The sequence below is a fragment of the Hyperoodon ampullatus genome (assembly GCF_949752795.1).
Source record: "Hyperoodon ampullatus genome assembly, chromosome: 18".
NCBI classification, from domain to species: Eukaryota; Metazoa; Chordata; class Mammalia; order Artiodactyla; family Ziphiidae; genus Hyperoodon; species Hyperoodon ampullatus.
Genome location: NC_136931.1, coordinates 55,802,582 through 55,819,002, shown reverse-complemented (window position 1 = coordinate 55,819,002; position 16,421 = coordinate 55,802,582). Strand labels below are relative to the sequence as shown.

The 16,421-nt window shown below is 50.1% G+C and overlaps 1 protein-coding gene across 2 annotated transcripts; it reads right to left on the bottom strand.

Annotated features, from left to right (window-relative positions):
• Positions 1–799: 799 nt before the first annotated feature.
• FCGRT (Fc gamma receptor and transporter) lies at positions 800–9,406 on the bottom strand. 2 transcript variants are annotated; one of them, XM_079723549.1, is made up of 6 exons: positions 9,316–9,406; positions 8,729–8,980; positions 8,331–8,606; positions 2,337–2,606; positions 1,567–1,683; positions 800–1,239 (listed from the first exon to the last, which is right to left on the bottom strand). In XM_079723549.1, the coding sequence occupies exons 1-6, from the start codon at positions 9,386–9,388 to the stop codon at positions 1,160–1,162; spliced, it is 1,068 nt and encodes a 355-aa protein (XP_079579675.1). In that variant the 5' UTR covers positions 9,389–9,406; the 3' UTR covers positions 800–1,159. The 2 variants fall into 2 exon arrangements, with proteins under 2 accessions (XP_079579675.1, XP_079579676.1); XM_079723550.1 differs by lacking the exon at positions 8,331–8,606.
• Between the last annotated feature and the right edge of the window lie 7,015 nt (positions 9,407–16,421).

Here is a 16,421-nt window from a genome sequence, read left to right as displayed (position 1 = left end):
GAGGCGGGGTTCTCTGAGGTTAAGCCAGCCGTGGGGACCGAATCCTCTGAGGAAGTCCCAGAGCCGCAAGTGGGGAGGATTCAAGCGGGAGACGTGGCGCAATTCCCAAGCATAGTTCAGGGCGAGGTCGTGGCCAGAAAGAAATCATGCAGGCCCCCGGGCACCGCTTTCAGCTTGGTCCCCAATCCTCCACCCAAGTGGACCCGAACCGTCCTCGCTGGGCAGGGCAGCCGCCCCCGCCTCCCTTTACCCGGTCAGGCAGCTTCACTTCTCTCTCTAAATTCCACTCCGAGTTCTCCAAAAAGATGCCCAATTTGGCTGCTCTCCAGCCAGGCCCCGCCTCCTGCAGAGCAGAGGCCCCGCCCTCCTACCAATGAGCGCTCTTGAGGGCCTCATGGGGCGGGGCCGATGGGAGCTGGGCGGGCCAAGGGCGCCCCTCGCCACGTCCACAAAGGAAAGGGCAGCCCCTTGAGGTTCGCCCCGCCCCTTCCCAGGACAGGCGGGGTGGGCAACACCGGAGTGACACGGCCGGGGGAACTACAACTCCCGGCAGGGGTCGGGGCGCCGTGCCCGACCACCTGCAGTTGTTCTAGCTCCAAAGCCTCACGGGAGGTGTATTTTTATCTCTTTCCCTTTGTCCGCAAGTTTTAGGAAGGAAGGGAACCAAGAAGCCTGAGGAGGCTTTCCTTTCCCTGAAGGAGGGAATAACTCTTCCGCTCCACCAAGGAGTCAGGTCAGACTCCAGCCAAGAATTCCTCAAAATGCCGGGCACAAACATCCAGTAAATATTTGTGAAATTTATTAATTAAAAATATATGACTTGGTATATAAAATTGGTAGATTCCACCATGGCAACAAGTTAGCCTCAGGAGAGATTTGAAGCCCAAGGCTTACACCATTTATTCCCCCCACAATTTCCTAAAAAGTTGAAACGATGAGAACACAATGATTCGGGCCCAAACCCATGTTATATGTGGAGGTGGAAGACAGCCATATATATCAGGAGGGGAAATCCAGAGGGAGGACATCGGGCTCCTTCTGGAGGCTCAGAAATACCAGGATTCCAGGAGGTCTCACAGCATGAAAAGGACCTGACTACATTAGCTGGTAGCAGCCAGGATGGGGGACGATCGGCAGTCGCTGCGAATGCATTTATATCCTAAGATTCAGCTTCCTTGGACAGGCCAGGAGTGGGTAGGAGGGCCCGTATATCGTCCCCACGGAAAGAGATCCAAGGGGCTGAGGAAAGAGGGAAGGAGGAGAGATCATTAGAATCTTTGAAATCCTCTGGGTCTCTGACTTCCCCTCCCCCACGTGTGTGTGTGTGTGTGTGTGTGTGTGTGTGTGTGTGTGTGTGTGTGTGTGTGTGTGTCTCAGTCTCTGTCCTACCCTGTGGGTTTCTATACGCTCTGAGTCTCTGTTTCACCCCTCCAGTTTTCTGTCCCCACCACTCTCTGGGTCTCTGTCCCCCTCTGTCTAGACCTCTGTCCCCCCAGGAATGTGTCTCCCTCTTTTTTGGGATCTCTGTCCCTCTCTCTGAGGCACTTCCCTCTTCCTGTCCCACACCTGGCAGCCCCTTCCTCATCCTCCTCCACAGAAGAGCTCCTCCTGCAGCCACTGTCATGAGCAGTAAGAAGCCGATGACGATTCCAACCACTGGCACCGAGGACTTGGCTGGTGATTCTGCAGCCAGAGAATGTTGTGATATATTTAATGGACCCTCCAGAACATCTGAGTCAGGACAGGGGACTGGGGGTTCTCAGTCCGTCCCAAGCTCAGAGATCCCAGCACCAAGTTTTGGGGGAGTGGAAAGGCCAATCACACGCTGTTCTAGGTCTAGAAAGTCCCCAGGTTGTATGCAAGAACCAGCCATAGCAAGAGGGGTCTCAGTCACTCTGGTCAAGAGACCTGCAGCAGCAGGGTGGGTGGTGTTCCAAATTGGAGAGGAGGAGTGGGCACAGAGCAGCAGAACATCAGACTCATAGAGGACTGGCAGCAGCAGACGACGAACGGTCAGACTCCATGAGGACTAGCAGCAGCAGGACGGAAGGCGGTCAGACTTAGGGAGGACTTCCCATAGTGGTTAATGGGTGGCCCGACTCAGCGAGGCCAGCAGCAGCAGGAGGAAAGGCACTCAGACTTGGGGAGGCAAGCAACACAGGACAAAAGACTGCCAGGCTTTGGAAGAACTGGCAGTGGTGGCGCAGAAAGCAGTCAGGCTCAAGGAGAACTGGCAGCAGTGGAGTGGAAGGTGGTCGGACTCAGGAAGGATTGCTGCGGTAGAGGGAGAAAAGGCAACCAGAAGTAGGGAGCATCATTCCCCAGCGGGACCTCACCCAGCTCCACGGCGAGGGGCTGGGCCAGCCCTGCGTGCTGCACCACGCAGCGGTAGTGGTGCTCGTCGCCGCTCTTGACTGTCAGTGAAGACCACGCGTGGAAGGAGCCGTCCCCGTTGGGGCCAATGTCACCCTCACCAGAGCCAGCTGCCATCCCATTCCGTACGAATCGCAGCTGCAGCTCGGGTGGGTAGAAGGAGAAGGCACTGCAGGTGAGCACAGAAAAGCCAGGGCTGCCCGGTCGGGCCTTCAGGCGCATGGAGGGTGGCTCTGCAGACAAAGAGGCAGACAGGCCTGAGTCCCAGGCCCAGGAACCCCCAAGGCAAGGCCCAGGGTTGGAGAGGGACATAGAGAGGACTCCATTCCTTCCACTCTATCCAGCGGGCCCCACCACGTGCCCTGTAGCTTCCTGAGCCTAGAGAATATAATGGTAAAGGGGGAAGGGCCTTCCCAGGGGTACAGAGACCCAACTTGTCCACCATGAGGGTATCCATGTCTCACCCAGTCCTTCCTACAATGACACATACTGAGCATCTACCGTGTGATGTGCCCGGCACTCTTCTAGGCACTGGCAATACAGCAGTGAACAAGACAGACAAAAGTCCCTGTACTCATGGAGCTTGTGTTCTAATGAGGGGAGAGAGACGAATATATGTGTACATGTAAATAAAAGGGAAAGAGTTTATGAAAGTGTGATGAGGGAAAGTAAGACAGACCCAACAGTCATTCAAAAGATAGTAAGAGAGGGACTTCCCTGGTGGCGCAGTGGTTAAGAATCCACCTGCCAATGCAGGGGACATGGGTTTGATCCCTGGTCCGGGAATATCCTGCATGCCACGGAGCAACTAAACCCACGTGCCACAACTATTGAGCCTGCATTCTAGAGCCCGCGAGCCACAACTACTGAGCCTGCCCGCTCTTGGGCCCGTGTGCCTCAACTACTGAGCCCGCGTGTTGCAACTACTGAAGCCCATGCACCTAGAGCCCATGCTCTGCAACAAGAGAAGCCACCGCAATGAGAAGCCGGTGCACCACAACGAAGAGTAGCCCTCGCTTGCTACAACAGGAGAAAGCCCGTGTGCAGCAACGAAAACCCAACACAGCCAAAAAAAAAAAAAAAAGATAGTAAGAGGATATGAAAAATTTCATGCCAGCGCATTTGAAGTTTAAATGACCTGGACAAATTCCTGAGAAACACAACCTTCTCAAACTGACACAAAAAGAAGTTTTACAATTGAGTAGTAATCCTGTAACTATTTAAAATTTTTAATCCATAATTTAAAACTTTTCTACAAATAAAATTCCAGGTCCAAGGCCTTCCCTGGTGGCGCAGTGGTTAAGACTCTGCGCTCCCAATGCAGGGGGCCCGGGTTTGATCCCTGGTCAGGGAACTCGATCCCATATGTATGCCACAACTAAGAGCTCTTCCCAACTAAGACCCAGCGCAACCAAATAAATAAATTAAATAAATATTTTAAAAATAAATAAATAAATAGAACAACCTTCTTTAAAAAAAAAAATCCAGGTCTGGATGACATAATTAATGAACTCTCCAAAACAACTAAGGAAGAAATATACCACTCTTTTTTTTTTTTTTTTTTTTTTGCGGTACGCGGGCCTCTCACTGTTGTGGCCTCTCCTGTTGCAGAGCACAGGCTCCGGATGCGCAGGCTCAGCGGCCATGGCTCACGGGCCCCAGCCGCTCCACGGCATGTGGGATCCTCCCGGACCGGGGCACGAACCCGTGTCCCCTGCATCGGCAGGCGGACACTCAACCACTGCGTCACCAGGGAAGCCCGAAATATACCACCCTTACACAAATTTTTCCAGGGAACAGAAAAAGAAGAAACCGTTCCCAGCACATTTTATGAAGCCAGTGTACCTTAATAACAAAACCTCACAAGGACATAACAAGAAAGGGAATTTAAGGCCAATATCACTCATGTAAATACACTCAAAGTCTCTAAAAATATTAGAAAATAGAATCAAGCAACTTACATAAAGGATAACACGTTATGATCAAGTGAACTTTATTCCAGGAATTCAAGGTTGGTTTAACATTTGAAAATAAGCTAATATAACTCACTACGTTAGAATAAAAGGGAAAAAGCAAATGGTCACTTGATAAAATTCAGCACCATTCAAAATAAAAAAATAAAGCAAAAAAATTCTTAGAAAATGGGCAGAAGACCTAAATAGACATTTCACCAAGGAAGACATACAGATGGCCAAGAGGCACATGAAAAGATGCTCAACATCACTAATCATTAGAGAAATGCAAATCAAAACTACAGTGAGGTATCACCTCATGCCCAGTCAGAATGGCCATTATCAAAAAATCTGGAAACAGTAAATGCTGGAAAGGGTGTGGTGAAAAGGGAACCCTCCTGCACTGTTGGTGGGAATGTAAGTTGATACAACCACTATGGAAAACAGTATGGAGGCTCCTTAAAACACTAAAAATAGAACTACCATATGACCCAGCAATCGCACTACTGACCATATACCCCGAAAAAACCATAATTCAAAAAGAGACGATGTACCACAATGTTCATTGCAGCACTACTTACAATAGCCAGGACATGGAACCAACCTAAATGTCCATCAACAGATGAATGGATAAAGAAGATGTGGCACATATATACAATGGAATATTACTCAGCCATAAAAAGAAATGAAATCGAGTTATTTGTAGTGAGGCGGATGGACCTAGGGTCTGTCATACAGAGTGAAGTAAGTCAGAAAGAGAAAAACAAACACTATGCTAACACATATATATGGAATCTAAAAAAAAAAAAATGGTAGTGATGAAACTAATTGCAGGGCAGGAATAAAGAGGTAGACATAGAGAATGAACTTGAGGACTTGGGGTGGGAGGGGGAAACTGGGGCAAAGTGAGAGTAGCATCGACATATATACACTACTGAATGTAAAATAGTTGGCTGGTGGGAAGCAGCAGCATAGCACGGGGAGATCGGCTCAGGTCAGTGCTTTGCGATGACCTAGAGGGGTGGGATAGGGAGGATGGAGGGAGGCTCAAGAGGGAGGGGATATGGGGACATGTGTATGCATATGGCTGATTCACTTTGTTGTGCAACAGGAACTAACACAGTATTGTGAAGGAATTATACTCCAATAAAGATTTATTAAAGAAAAAAATATTGAGGGATTCCCTGATGGCACAGTGGTTAAGAATCCGCCTGCCAATGCAGGGGACACGGGTTCGATCCCTGGCCCGGGAAGATCCCACATGTCACGGAGCAACTGAGCCCTTGTGCCACAACTACTGAGCCTGTGCTCTAGAGCCTGTGAGCCACAACTACTGAACCTTATGTGCCTAGAGGCCGTGCTCCGCAACAGGAGAAGCCACCGCAACGAGAAGCCCACGCACCACAACTAAGAGTAGCCTCTGCTCACCGCAACTAGAGAAAGCCCGCACACAGCAACGAAGACCCAACACAGCCAAAAATAAAAACAAATAAATAAATTTATTTTTTAAAAAATTGAAAGAGAAAAAAAAACTCTCAGCAAACTAGGAGTTGGAGGAAACTTCCTTAATTCGTCAAAGGGATGTCAACAAAAAAATCTATAACTAACATAATACTTAATAGTAAAACACTGAATGCTTTCCCTGTGAGTTTGAGACTACAAGATGTTCATTATCACACTCTATTCAACATTGTAGTGGGGATCCTAAGATAAGAAAAATAAATAAAAGTTACTAAAACTAGAAAAGAAAATAAATAAAACATGTCAAATATGACATGATCTGAAAGAATCTAGGAAAAATTAATAGCAGTAAGTGAATTCAGCAAAGTTTCTGAATACAAGGAAAATATATAAAACTCAATAGTATTTCTGTAAATCAATAGTATTTCTATAAACTAACTACAAACTATAAGAAAATGAAATTTTTAGAATTACCATTTACAGAAGCATCAAAAAATGTCTAATACTTAGGGAAAAAAATCTAACCAAAGGGGTGTAAGACCTCTACACTGAAAACTACAAAATATTACTGAGAGAAATTAAAGGATATCTAAACAAGTACAGGGATATACTGTATTCATGGATTTGAAAACTTAATATTGTTAAGATGTCAATTCTCCCCAAACTAATCTATAGATACAATTCAATCACTATCGAAATCCCAACAGAATTTTTGGCAGAAATTGACAAGCAGAAATGTATATAGAGATGCAAATGACATGGCATAACCAAGGCAATAAAACTGAAGAACTTGGGCTTCCCTGGTGGCGCAGTGGTTGAGAGTCCGCCTGCCGATGCAGGGGACACGGGTTCGTGCCCCGGTCTGGGAAGATCCCACATGCCGCGGAGCGGCTGGGCCCGTGAGCCATGGTCGCTGGGCCTGTGCGTCCGGAGCCTGTGCTCCGCAACAGGAGAGGCCACAACAGTGAGAGGCCCACATACCGCAAAAAAAAAAAACAAAACAAAAATGGAAGAACTTAACTGCTAGATATCAAAACTTTCTATAAAGCTACATTAATCAAGAGAGTGAGGTATTGGCTGAATTTCAGTCCAATAATCGGTGGACTAGAAGAGAGAGACAAAAAAAAAAAGAAAGAAAAGAAGAGAGGGACTTCCTTTGCCGTCCAGCACGGGTTCGATACCTGGTTGGGGAAACAGGATCCCACAGGCCGCGTAGCATAGCCAAAAAAAAAATTAATTAATTGAGGGGACTTCCCTGGTGGTCCAGTGGTTAAAACTCCATGCTCCCAATGCAGGGGGCCCGGGTTCGATCCCTGGTCACGGAATTAGATCCCGCATGCCACAACTAAAGATCCTGCGTGCCGCAACTAAGACCCAGCACAACCAAATAAATAAATAAATGTTTTTTTTAAAGTTAAAAAACTAATTGAGCCATGTACTTTAGGTAAGTCACACCTCAATAAAAAGCAAAACAAAACAAAACGAAAGATGCTATAATGAATGAATGGACAAAACAGTGGCATGAGAGATAATAATGGGGGTGGGATGGCACACCCTAGCCAGGGTGGTCAGGGAGGGCCCTGCTGAAGAGCTGACATCCAAGGTCAAACCTCAAGCATGAGAAGGACCCAGTCATGGTTGGATCCCAAGGAAGAGAATCAAAAGCAGAGGGAACAGCAGGTGCAAAGGCCCTGAGGAAGGAAAGAACCTGACATATTGGAGGAAAGGGAGAAGGCCACTGTCGTTGGGGGCATTGTGAAATTACAGTGGTGGAAGCCAGCCAGACCATGAGGAGCTTGCAGGCCTTGGAACAGAGTCTGGATTTTAGTCTAAGACTACTGGGGATCTATGGGACAGTTTTAAGCACTGGTGGGATGGGAGTTCATTTATGTTTTTAAAACATTCTTCTGACTGCTAGGTGGAGGACTGTCTATATTGAGGGCTGAGATGGAAGTAGGAATTGCACTGTGGGGGAGGCTGAGGACAAAAGAGCTGTAACTGCAGCCCTTAAGTTCCCCAGCCGTGTGTGTAATTATAGCTCAGAGTGACATATGCTGTGTGTAACAGAGGTCACACAAGATCTTGTGGGCCTCCAAAAGAGGCAAGTGAAAGCCTCATGCGCCTGAGTGGAACCTGACACCAGTGGCATCTGGCACCAGTGCAACTGGCAAAGGTGAAGAAATGGGAGGCCTGGTGTGAGCTGAAGGGGCTCCGGGTGATTCCGTCTGGCCGAGTGGAGCAGATGGAGAAATGTGAGGCTGAGGAGAGAGACAGAGGCCATGCCACGTGGGGTCTCAATGCCCGGCTGAGGGGCCTGAGCTGTGTCCCAAGGGCTCTAGGAGCCACAGGAGGGCCGCGTGCAAGAGAGGGGCAGGGGCAGCTTGGGGTGGAAAAAGACCCTCTGGGACATGATTGCAGGCAAGCGGGGTAGACTGGAAGCCTGGGGGCTGGGGAGGAGAGGCTGGGGAAGAGGATGAGGCCTCGGGCAGGGCCGTGGGGATGAAGGGGTCCGTGGGCGTCAGAACTCTCAGCGGGGTTGCTCACCCTTCCACTCCAGGTTGCCTCGGCCCCTCTCCAGATGCCCCAGCAGCCGGTGGGGGCAGGAATAGAGCAGGAAGTTCTTCTCCTTGTTGACCGCCTCGGGCTCCTGCATCCACTTGATACTGATCGTCTGGGACTCAGGCCAGTCCCCATCCCAGGTGCCCATCTTGGGGTCAAACATCATGAACTCCTCCCCGTTCAGGGCAAACTTGGCCACAGGCACCGAGACATTGTCAGGGCCCAACTCGCAGCCCAACAGGCCCTGCAGGGTGTAGGGACCTGGGATGCCCAAACACAGATGAGCAGGGCCCAGGAGCAGGGGCCTTGGTCCCCTCCTCCCTCAGACCCAGGATCCAGGCCCCAGCACCGTCCATCCTCACACTCAGGAGTTCCAGTCTCACCTCCTTCCCCTAAAACTTGGAGAGCTTCGAGGAAGAGCTTCTCCTTGTACCTCAGGTCTGTGGTCTCTTTCTCCCAATACCAGGACACCTGGCTTTCCCAGACCCAAGCGCCGTAGGGCTCAGCCTCAGCCCGCAGGTTATTGTAGCTCAGGTACTGCTGTGGCCCCAGCCAGCCCGACACCCAGAAGGCAGGAGTCCCCGAGGCGGGGGCGGACACGGCCGTGAAGTGGTACAGGAGGGAGCGGTGGCTCTCTGCCGGAGACACAGGAGAACAGAGCAGATGGGCCGGGGTACCTAGATGGGAGCAGCAGACACCCCGCGAGAGAAAAGACCCCACCGCAGATAGAGGGGCCGGAACCTGAGAGGAGGGCCAGACCCAGAGAGAGGGACAGAGACCCAGTAAGGGGACAGGTGTTTCCCAGACACACCGCCAGAGGGAGGAGATCGTGAGATACGAAGTCAAATGAGGCAAAGAAGGAAGTGCCCGGCTCGAGTGGGACCTCGGATTTCGCTTCCTTTGCTCTTTTCCCGGTGGGCGGCACCTCCCCCGTCCGCGGCAGCCCCGGCGCCCCCCGGAGCCCCCTCACCTGCACTCAACGTCCCAGGCAGGAGGACGAGCAGCAGACCGAGCCCCCAGGGCTGAGGCCGGCGGACCCGCATCCTGAATGGGAGACCTGGGGCGGGAGGGGGCGCGTGACTCCTCCGGACCCCCACCCCGCCCCTCCCTCCCTCCCCCAGCTCCCGCTCGGCTCCCCGCGGCCACCCCGCGCGCCTGCGACTGCGGGCGGAGGGGTTCGATCCCGGAGGATGACAACAAGGTCCTCCTCCTCGATGAACTTTCACCCCTTAATTGGATCCGAGCTGGTTAATTAGTTACAGAGCCTGGATAGGCTGAGATTCCTTGCTCGGAGTTCGGCCCCGCCTCCTTCTCCTCCCTGAGACCCGCGGGTCCCGACCGCCCCCCTCCGCGCCCCTCCTCCCTCAAACCCCAAAGTCCAGATCCCCGGCTCCCTCCTCCCTGAGACCCTGGAGTCCGGGCGCCCGGCCCTCTCCACCCTCGGTCTTGGGCCCCAGCTCTGCTCACGGCAGCCACGATCCCTTCCCTCCTGCGGCCCCAGCTGGCTCCCGTGACTAGAGACCCCAGTTCCTCTCTCACATCCTGTCCGGAGACGGCTCCTCGACTCCAGGAATATCCAACCCCGCCCCCCAGCTGCAGGGCACACCCCGGGCCCTGGGCCCAGCCTGTCTGAGTATTGGTCTCGGCCTCTCTCTAGAAACTTTTGTCATTTTTTTTTTTCTCTCTCTCTGTTGCTCCCTTATTTTCTTATCTTGAGGGCGTCAGCCACCCAGCAAATTCATGACGACGTTGGGAATCAACGTTATCAGAGTCCCAAACTGGGAGGTCTGTGTGTGTCCCCTTCTTACGTTGCTGTCTGTCCCCACCACCCCCAACGCCCGTCACTAGCTCCTGCTGTGATAAAAGCCCTCCAGATACTTCCACACTTCCTCCTTCCAACCCCTCCCCCAAGGGGCCCCTTAAAGTGCGCCTGCAGTTCTTTAATATCTTCTGATATGGCCTTAATAACGCACAGACCCAGTATACTATATCATGCTTCGGGGCACCCTCCAACCGCCCACCGGCAGCCCACACTCCTGCTATAATGCTCCCATTCATTTGTTTTACTGTGGTAAAGTGCACAAAACAAAGGAGTTACTATTGGTTACATTTAGTGTATTCACAATGTTGTGCAACCATCACCACTATCTAGTTCCAGAACTTTTTCATCACCCCAGAGGGGACCCCAGAGACGTTAAGGGGCCCCTGCTCCCCCCAGCCCCTGGCAACAACAAATTTACGTTCTCTATGGATTTTGCCTATTCAGGACGTTTCAGATTAATGGAATCCTACAATATTGTGGCATTTTGTGTCTGGCTTCTTTCATTTAGCATACTGTTTTTGTTTGTTTGTTTGTTTTTAGTCGCGCTGCACGGCTTGTGGAAGATCTCAGTGAAAGCACGGAGCCCTAACCACTGGACAGCCAGGGAATTCCCCAGCATATTGTTTTCAAGATTTATCCACATGGTAGCCTGTATTAGGACTTCGTTCCTTCTTATGGGCGGATAGTATTTTTTTAATTTTACTTTATTATTATTTTTTTAATATTTATTTATTTATTTATTTATTTATTTATTGGCTGTGTTGGGTCTTCATTTCTGTGCGAGGGCTTTCTCCAGTTGCGGTGAGCAGGGCCCACTCTTCATCGCGGTGCGCGGGCCTCTCACTGTTGCGCCCTCTCCCGTTGCGGAGCACAGGCTCCAGACGCGCAGGCTCAGTAGTTGTGGCTCACGGGCTTAGCCGCTCCGCGGCATGTGGGATTTTCCCAGACCAGGGCTCGAACCCGTGTCCCCTGCATTGGCAGGCAGATTCTCAACCACTGCGCCACCAGGGAAGCCCCCTTTATTTTTTATACAGCAGGTTCTTATTAGTTATCTATTTTATATATATTAGTGTATATATGTCAATCCCAATCTCCCAATTCATCAGGTGGATAGTATTTATTCTATTGTAGGGACTGACCACATTTCATTTATTCATTCATCAACTGACGGGCATTTAGGTTGTTTCCACTTTTTGGCTATTGTGAATAATGCTGCTGTGAACATTTGTGTACAAGTTTTTTGTTTTGTTTTGTTTTTGCATAGCTGTATTCAATTCTTTTGGGTATATACCCAGGAGTAGTGGACTTGCTAGGTCATATGATGTATTAGTCAGGGTTTTCTGGAGGAAGAGAATCAACAGGAGATATATATATATATATATATATATATATATATATATAGAGAGAGAGAGAGAGAGAGAGAGAGAGAGAGAGAGAGGGAGAGAGAGAGAGAGAGAGAGAGAGACTTGGTATAAGGAATTGGCGCACGTGATTGTGGAGACATGATGAGTTCAAAATCTGATAGGGATGGCCGGGAGGCTGGGGACTCTGGAAAGAGTTACATTTCAAGTCTAAAGGCAGGCAGTCTGGAAAACCAAGAAGAGTTCATCTTGCAGATGAAATCCAGAGGCAGTCTGCTCTCAGAGTTCCCCTTTGCTTGTGGGGGGGGGAGGTGAGTTTACCACCTTCAACTGATTGGATGAGGCCCACCCACATTTTGAAGGGTAGTTGGCTTTACTCAGAGTCCGCTGATTTCTGTGTAAATCTCATCCCAAACACCCTCACAGAAACATCCAGAGTAATGTTGGGCCAAACATCCGGGCACTGTGGCCCAGCCAAGTTGACACGTGTTTAATAATGACAGATGGTAAATCTATATTCAACTGAGTGAGGGACCTCTATTCATTTCATTACTCTCCCTGGGTCCTGCTAGAATATCCACTGAGATCCACCCTGATGCTGAAGGATCCCGCTTTCATGTTCCATGAGTCCTAAAATACCTTGGGGGATTTGCCATGCCCAGCCTTCCCCTCTATGTCCCTTGGGATCCAGCTATGTCTCCGGAACACCATTCCAGCCCCTGGGCTCTCATTTTAAAGGCTCTCAGGACCCTACTCTGATGTTCCTTGGACCCTGATAAAAAGTGGTCAATGTCTGTGACAATGTCTCCCAAGACCTTGGTATACTTTTCCTTGAAGCTTAAAAACCATCACACTTGGGCCTCCCTGGTGGCGCAGTGGTTGAGAGTCCGCCTGCCGATGCAGGGGATACGGGTTCGTGCCCCGGTCTGGGAGGATCCCATATGCCGCGGAGCGGCTGGGCCCGTGAGCCATGGCTGCTGAGCCTGCGCATCCGGAGCCTGTGCTCCGCAACGGGAGAGGCCACAACAGTGAGAGGCCCGCGTACCACAAAAAAAAAAAAAAAAAAAAAAAACAAAAAACCATCACACTAGGGTCCCACTTACGTCCTACCTTAAGATGCCCCAGGGACTTCCCTGGCGTTCCAGTGGTTAAGACTCTGCGCTTCCAATGCAGGGGGCGCGGGTTTGATCCCTGTTCGGGGAACTAGGATCCCACATGCTGTGGGGCATGGTCCTCAGAAAAACAAAACCCAAAACAAACAAAACAAAGATGCCCCAGAACTCATCTAAATGCTCTCTGAGCCCAAATGTGATGTTCCTCTAGTCCCACTCTGAGGCCTGTTGGCCCACTAATGGCCTCAAGATCCCACAGCGGGCTTCCCTGGTGGCGCAGTGGTTGAGAGTCCGCCTGCCGATGCAGGGGACACGGACTCGTGCCCCGGTCCAGTAAGATCCCACGTGCCGCGGAGCAGCTGGGCCCGTGAGACATGGCCACTGAGCCTGCATGTCCGGAGCCTGTGCTCTGCAACGGGAGAGGCCACAACAGTGAGAGGCCCGCGTACTGCAAAAACAACAACAAAAAGATCCCACAGCCATGCCAGCACCCTGCTCCACTGCCCATCACACCCTGCACAGCTCTGCTGTAATAACTAGTTTTTTTGTTTTGTTTTGTTTAGCTTTGTGATTTAATTTTTAACTTTTACTTTATTTAGGCTGCACCAGGTCTTGGTTGAGGCATGTGGGATCTAGTTCCCCGACCAGGGATCGAACCCTGGCCCCCTACATTGGGAGCACCGAGTCTTACCCACTGGACCACCAGGGAAGTCCCTAGCTTTTTATTTTATATTGAAGTATAGTTGATTAACAATGTTGTGGTAGTTTCAGGTGTACAGCAAAATGATTCAGTTATACATATACGTGTCTATTCTTTTTCAAATTATTTTCCCATTTAGGTTGTTACATAATATTGAGCAGAGTTCCCTGTGTTATACAGTAGGTCCTTGTTGGTTATCCATTTTATTTATTTATTTATTTATTCATGGCTGCTTTGGTTCTTTGTTGCTGTGTGCAGGCTTTCTCTAGTTGCTTCGAGTGGGAGCTACTCTTACCTGTGGTGCGCTGGCTTCTCACTTCAGTGGCTTCTCTTGTTATGGAGCATGGGCTCTAGGTGCGCGGGCTTTAGTAGTTGTGGCACATGGGCTTAGTTGCTCCGCGGCATGTGGGATCTTCCTGGACCAGAGCACAGGGATTGAACCCGTGTCCCCTGCATTGGCAGGCAGATTCTTAACCACTTCGCCACCAGGGAAGTCCCTGGTTATCCATTTTAAATAAAGCAGTGTGTACATTTCAATCCCACACTCCCTAACTGTCACTTCCCCCCACGCTTCCCCCCTGGTAACCTAAGTCTGTGAGTCTGTTTCTGTTTTGTAAATAAGTTCACTTGTATCATTTATCTTTAGATTCTGCCTGTAAGAGATATCATACCATATTTCTCTTTCTCTTTCTCTGTCTGACTTACTTCACTCATTATGACAATCTCTAGGTCCATCCATGTTGCATTATTTCATTCTTTTTAATGGCTGTGTAATATTCCATTGTATATATGTACCACATCTTCTTTAACCATTCCTCTGTTGATGGACATAACTAATTTTAACACTGGTGTCCCTGGAGTTCTCCTGGACCATCACCAGAGGCCACTACCATGCCCCTGGGTCTCTGGAAATCTCAGCCTCCCACCCCCAAGCTCCTTGGGTCCCAGATAGTATCCTGAGACCCAGTGATAGAGTCTTCAGGAGGCTACACCAACATCCCATGGAGTTGGCCACGCTATCCCTGAATCCTGCTAAATCAGTCCTGAGCCCTCTCAGAACAATTGCTGTGACCCACTCTAGAACTGTCACAAAGTGCCCTCGGCCCCAGGCTCGCTCCCCACTGCCGAGCCTGAGCGAATCCTTCAGGTTCTGTCAGAAAGCTGAGCGGGGCTCCCCAGGCCCACTCCTGGGTTCTCTCTATTACTGTCTCCCCATGAAAGACAGATAGACAGACAGACACAGAGAGATGGAAAGACAGGTAGGTAGGTAAGTAGGGAGATAGATGATAGATAGAAAAATAGGCAGATAGGTTGGTAGGCAGGCAGTCAGGCAGACAGACCGACCGACAGACAGATGGATGATAGAAAAATAGAGACAGACGGACAAAACAGATGGACAAACAGGGAGGTAGGCAGGTAGACAGATAGACAGACAGAAGAATAGAAACAGGGACTTCCCTGTTGGCGCAGTGGTTAAGAATCCGCCTGCCAATGCCGGGGATATGGGTTCCATCCCTGGTCCGGGAAGATCCCACATGCTGTGGAGCAACTAAGCCCATGGGCCACAACTACTGAACCCACGTGCCACAACTACTGAAGACCACACACATACAGCCCCTGCTCCGCAACAAGAGAAGCCACTGCAATGAGAAGCCTGTGCACCTCAACGAAGAGTAGCCCCCCTCTCTGCAACTAGAGTAAGTCCACACACAGCAACAAAGACCCAATGCAGCCAAAAAAAAAAAAAAAAAAAGAAAAGAAAAATAGAAACAATTAGACAGACTCTCTAGGACATTCTATAACATCCCTATCAGGCAAGAAACTTTCCGCATTTCCCAGGAACTTGCTGTCGTGGCCCCTCATCCAGCTAGATTGCTGCTCCCTCATCCTGAGACCCCACTAAAAAAGGACCCTCAGGGAATTCCCTGGTGGTCCAGTGGTTAGGACTCTGTGCTTTCACTGCCGTGGGCCCGGGGTGGATCCCTGGTTGAGGAATCCCGCAAGCTGCCTGGTGCGACCTAAAAATTAAAAAATAGGACTTCCCTGGTGGCGCAGTGGTTAAGAATCCGCCTGTCAATGCAGGCGACACGGGTTCGAGCCCTGGTGCGGGCAGATCCTACATGCCGCGGAGCAACTAAGCCCGTGCGCCACAGCTACTGAGCCCTCCTCTCCCCTCCTCTCTGCACCTGCACTGTAGTGCCCCCTACTGACCCCAGAAAGCAATCACACCTGAGTTCAAAACCAAATCCTGCCTCTTCTAGGTGGGCTTCTCTGAGCCTCGGTTTCTTTATCTGTGAAATGGGATAATAATCGTACCTACTTCGGTAGAGAGCCTTTAATGACTCAAAGGTTTGGCACAAGGCAGGTAGTAGAGCATAGTAATAACCTGTTCCCCATACTGCCCCCCCACCTCAGGATGCTGTTAAGGTCCCCAGGGGTGCACTTGATGGTAGGCTCGTAGACACCAGGCCCTGGATCTGTCTTGCTCACTCTTACATCCCCAGGGGCCAGCACAGGAAACATTAGCAGAATGAATGAAGCCAATAATGAATGACCCTGGGCTGGTTTAATATGTCCCTAAAACTTTTCTAGAATGGCCTTGGTATCCTGTTAGAATGTTCTCGCAGAATCTATATTCACCCCTGAAACAATCCGTGGGTCTGGGATCTGGGACTTCCTGTAATGTGAGACCCCAGGGTTTTCCCTTGATGGGCTCAAGGCAGTGTTAAAATATAGCAGCAGGGCTGCTCAAACATACGAACCTGCTCCGATCCCCCTTCCCTAGACTCCACTCATAGACCTCAGGGCCAGTTAAATGAATCCTGGTGCCCGCTCCACACATAATACCCATGCGCCGGCTCTCATACAACCTGGGTATCGCAACCACCAACAGAACCTGCTACAAGACCCTGAGGTCCCACTATAATCCATTATTACTACGTCCTGCTGTAATACCACAGGGGGCTGCAATGACGCTCGCCAGTCTGACTACAGTAGAACATTCCTGTGGTCTGCTGTGACAGATGTGAGGCCATGATACATTATGATATAACCAATATCTGCCCTGTTTTCATGTAACAG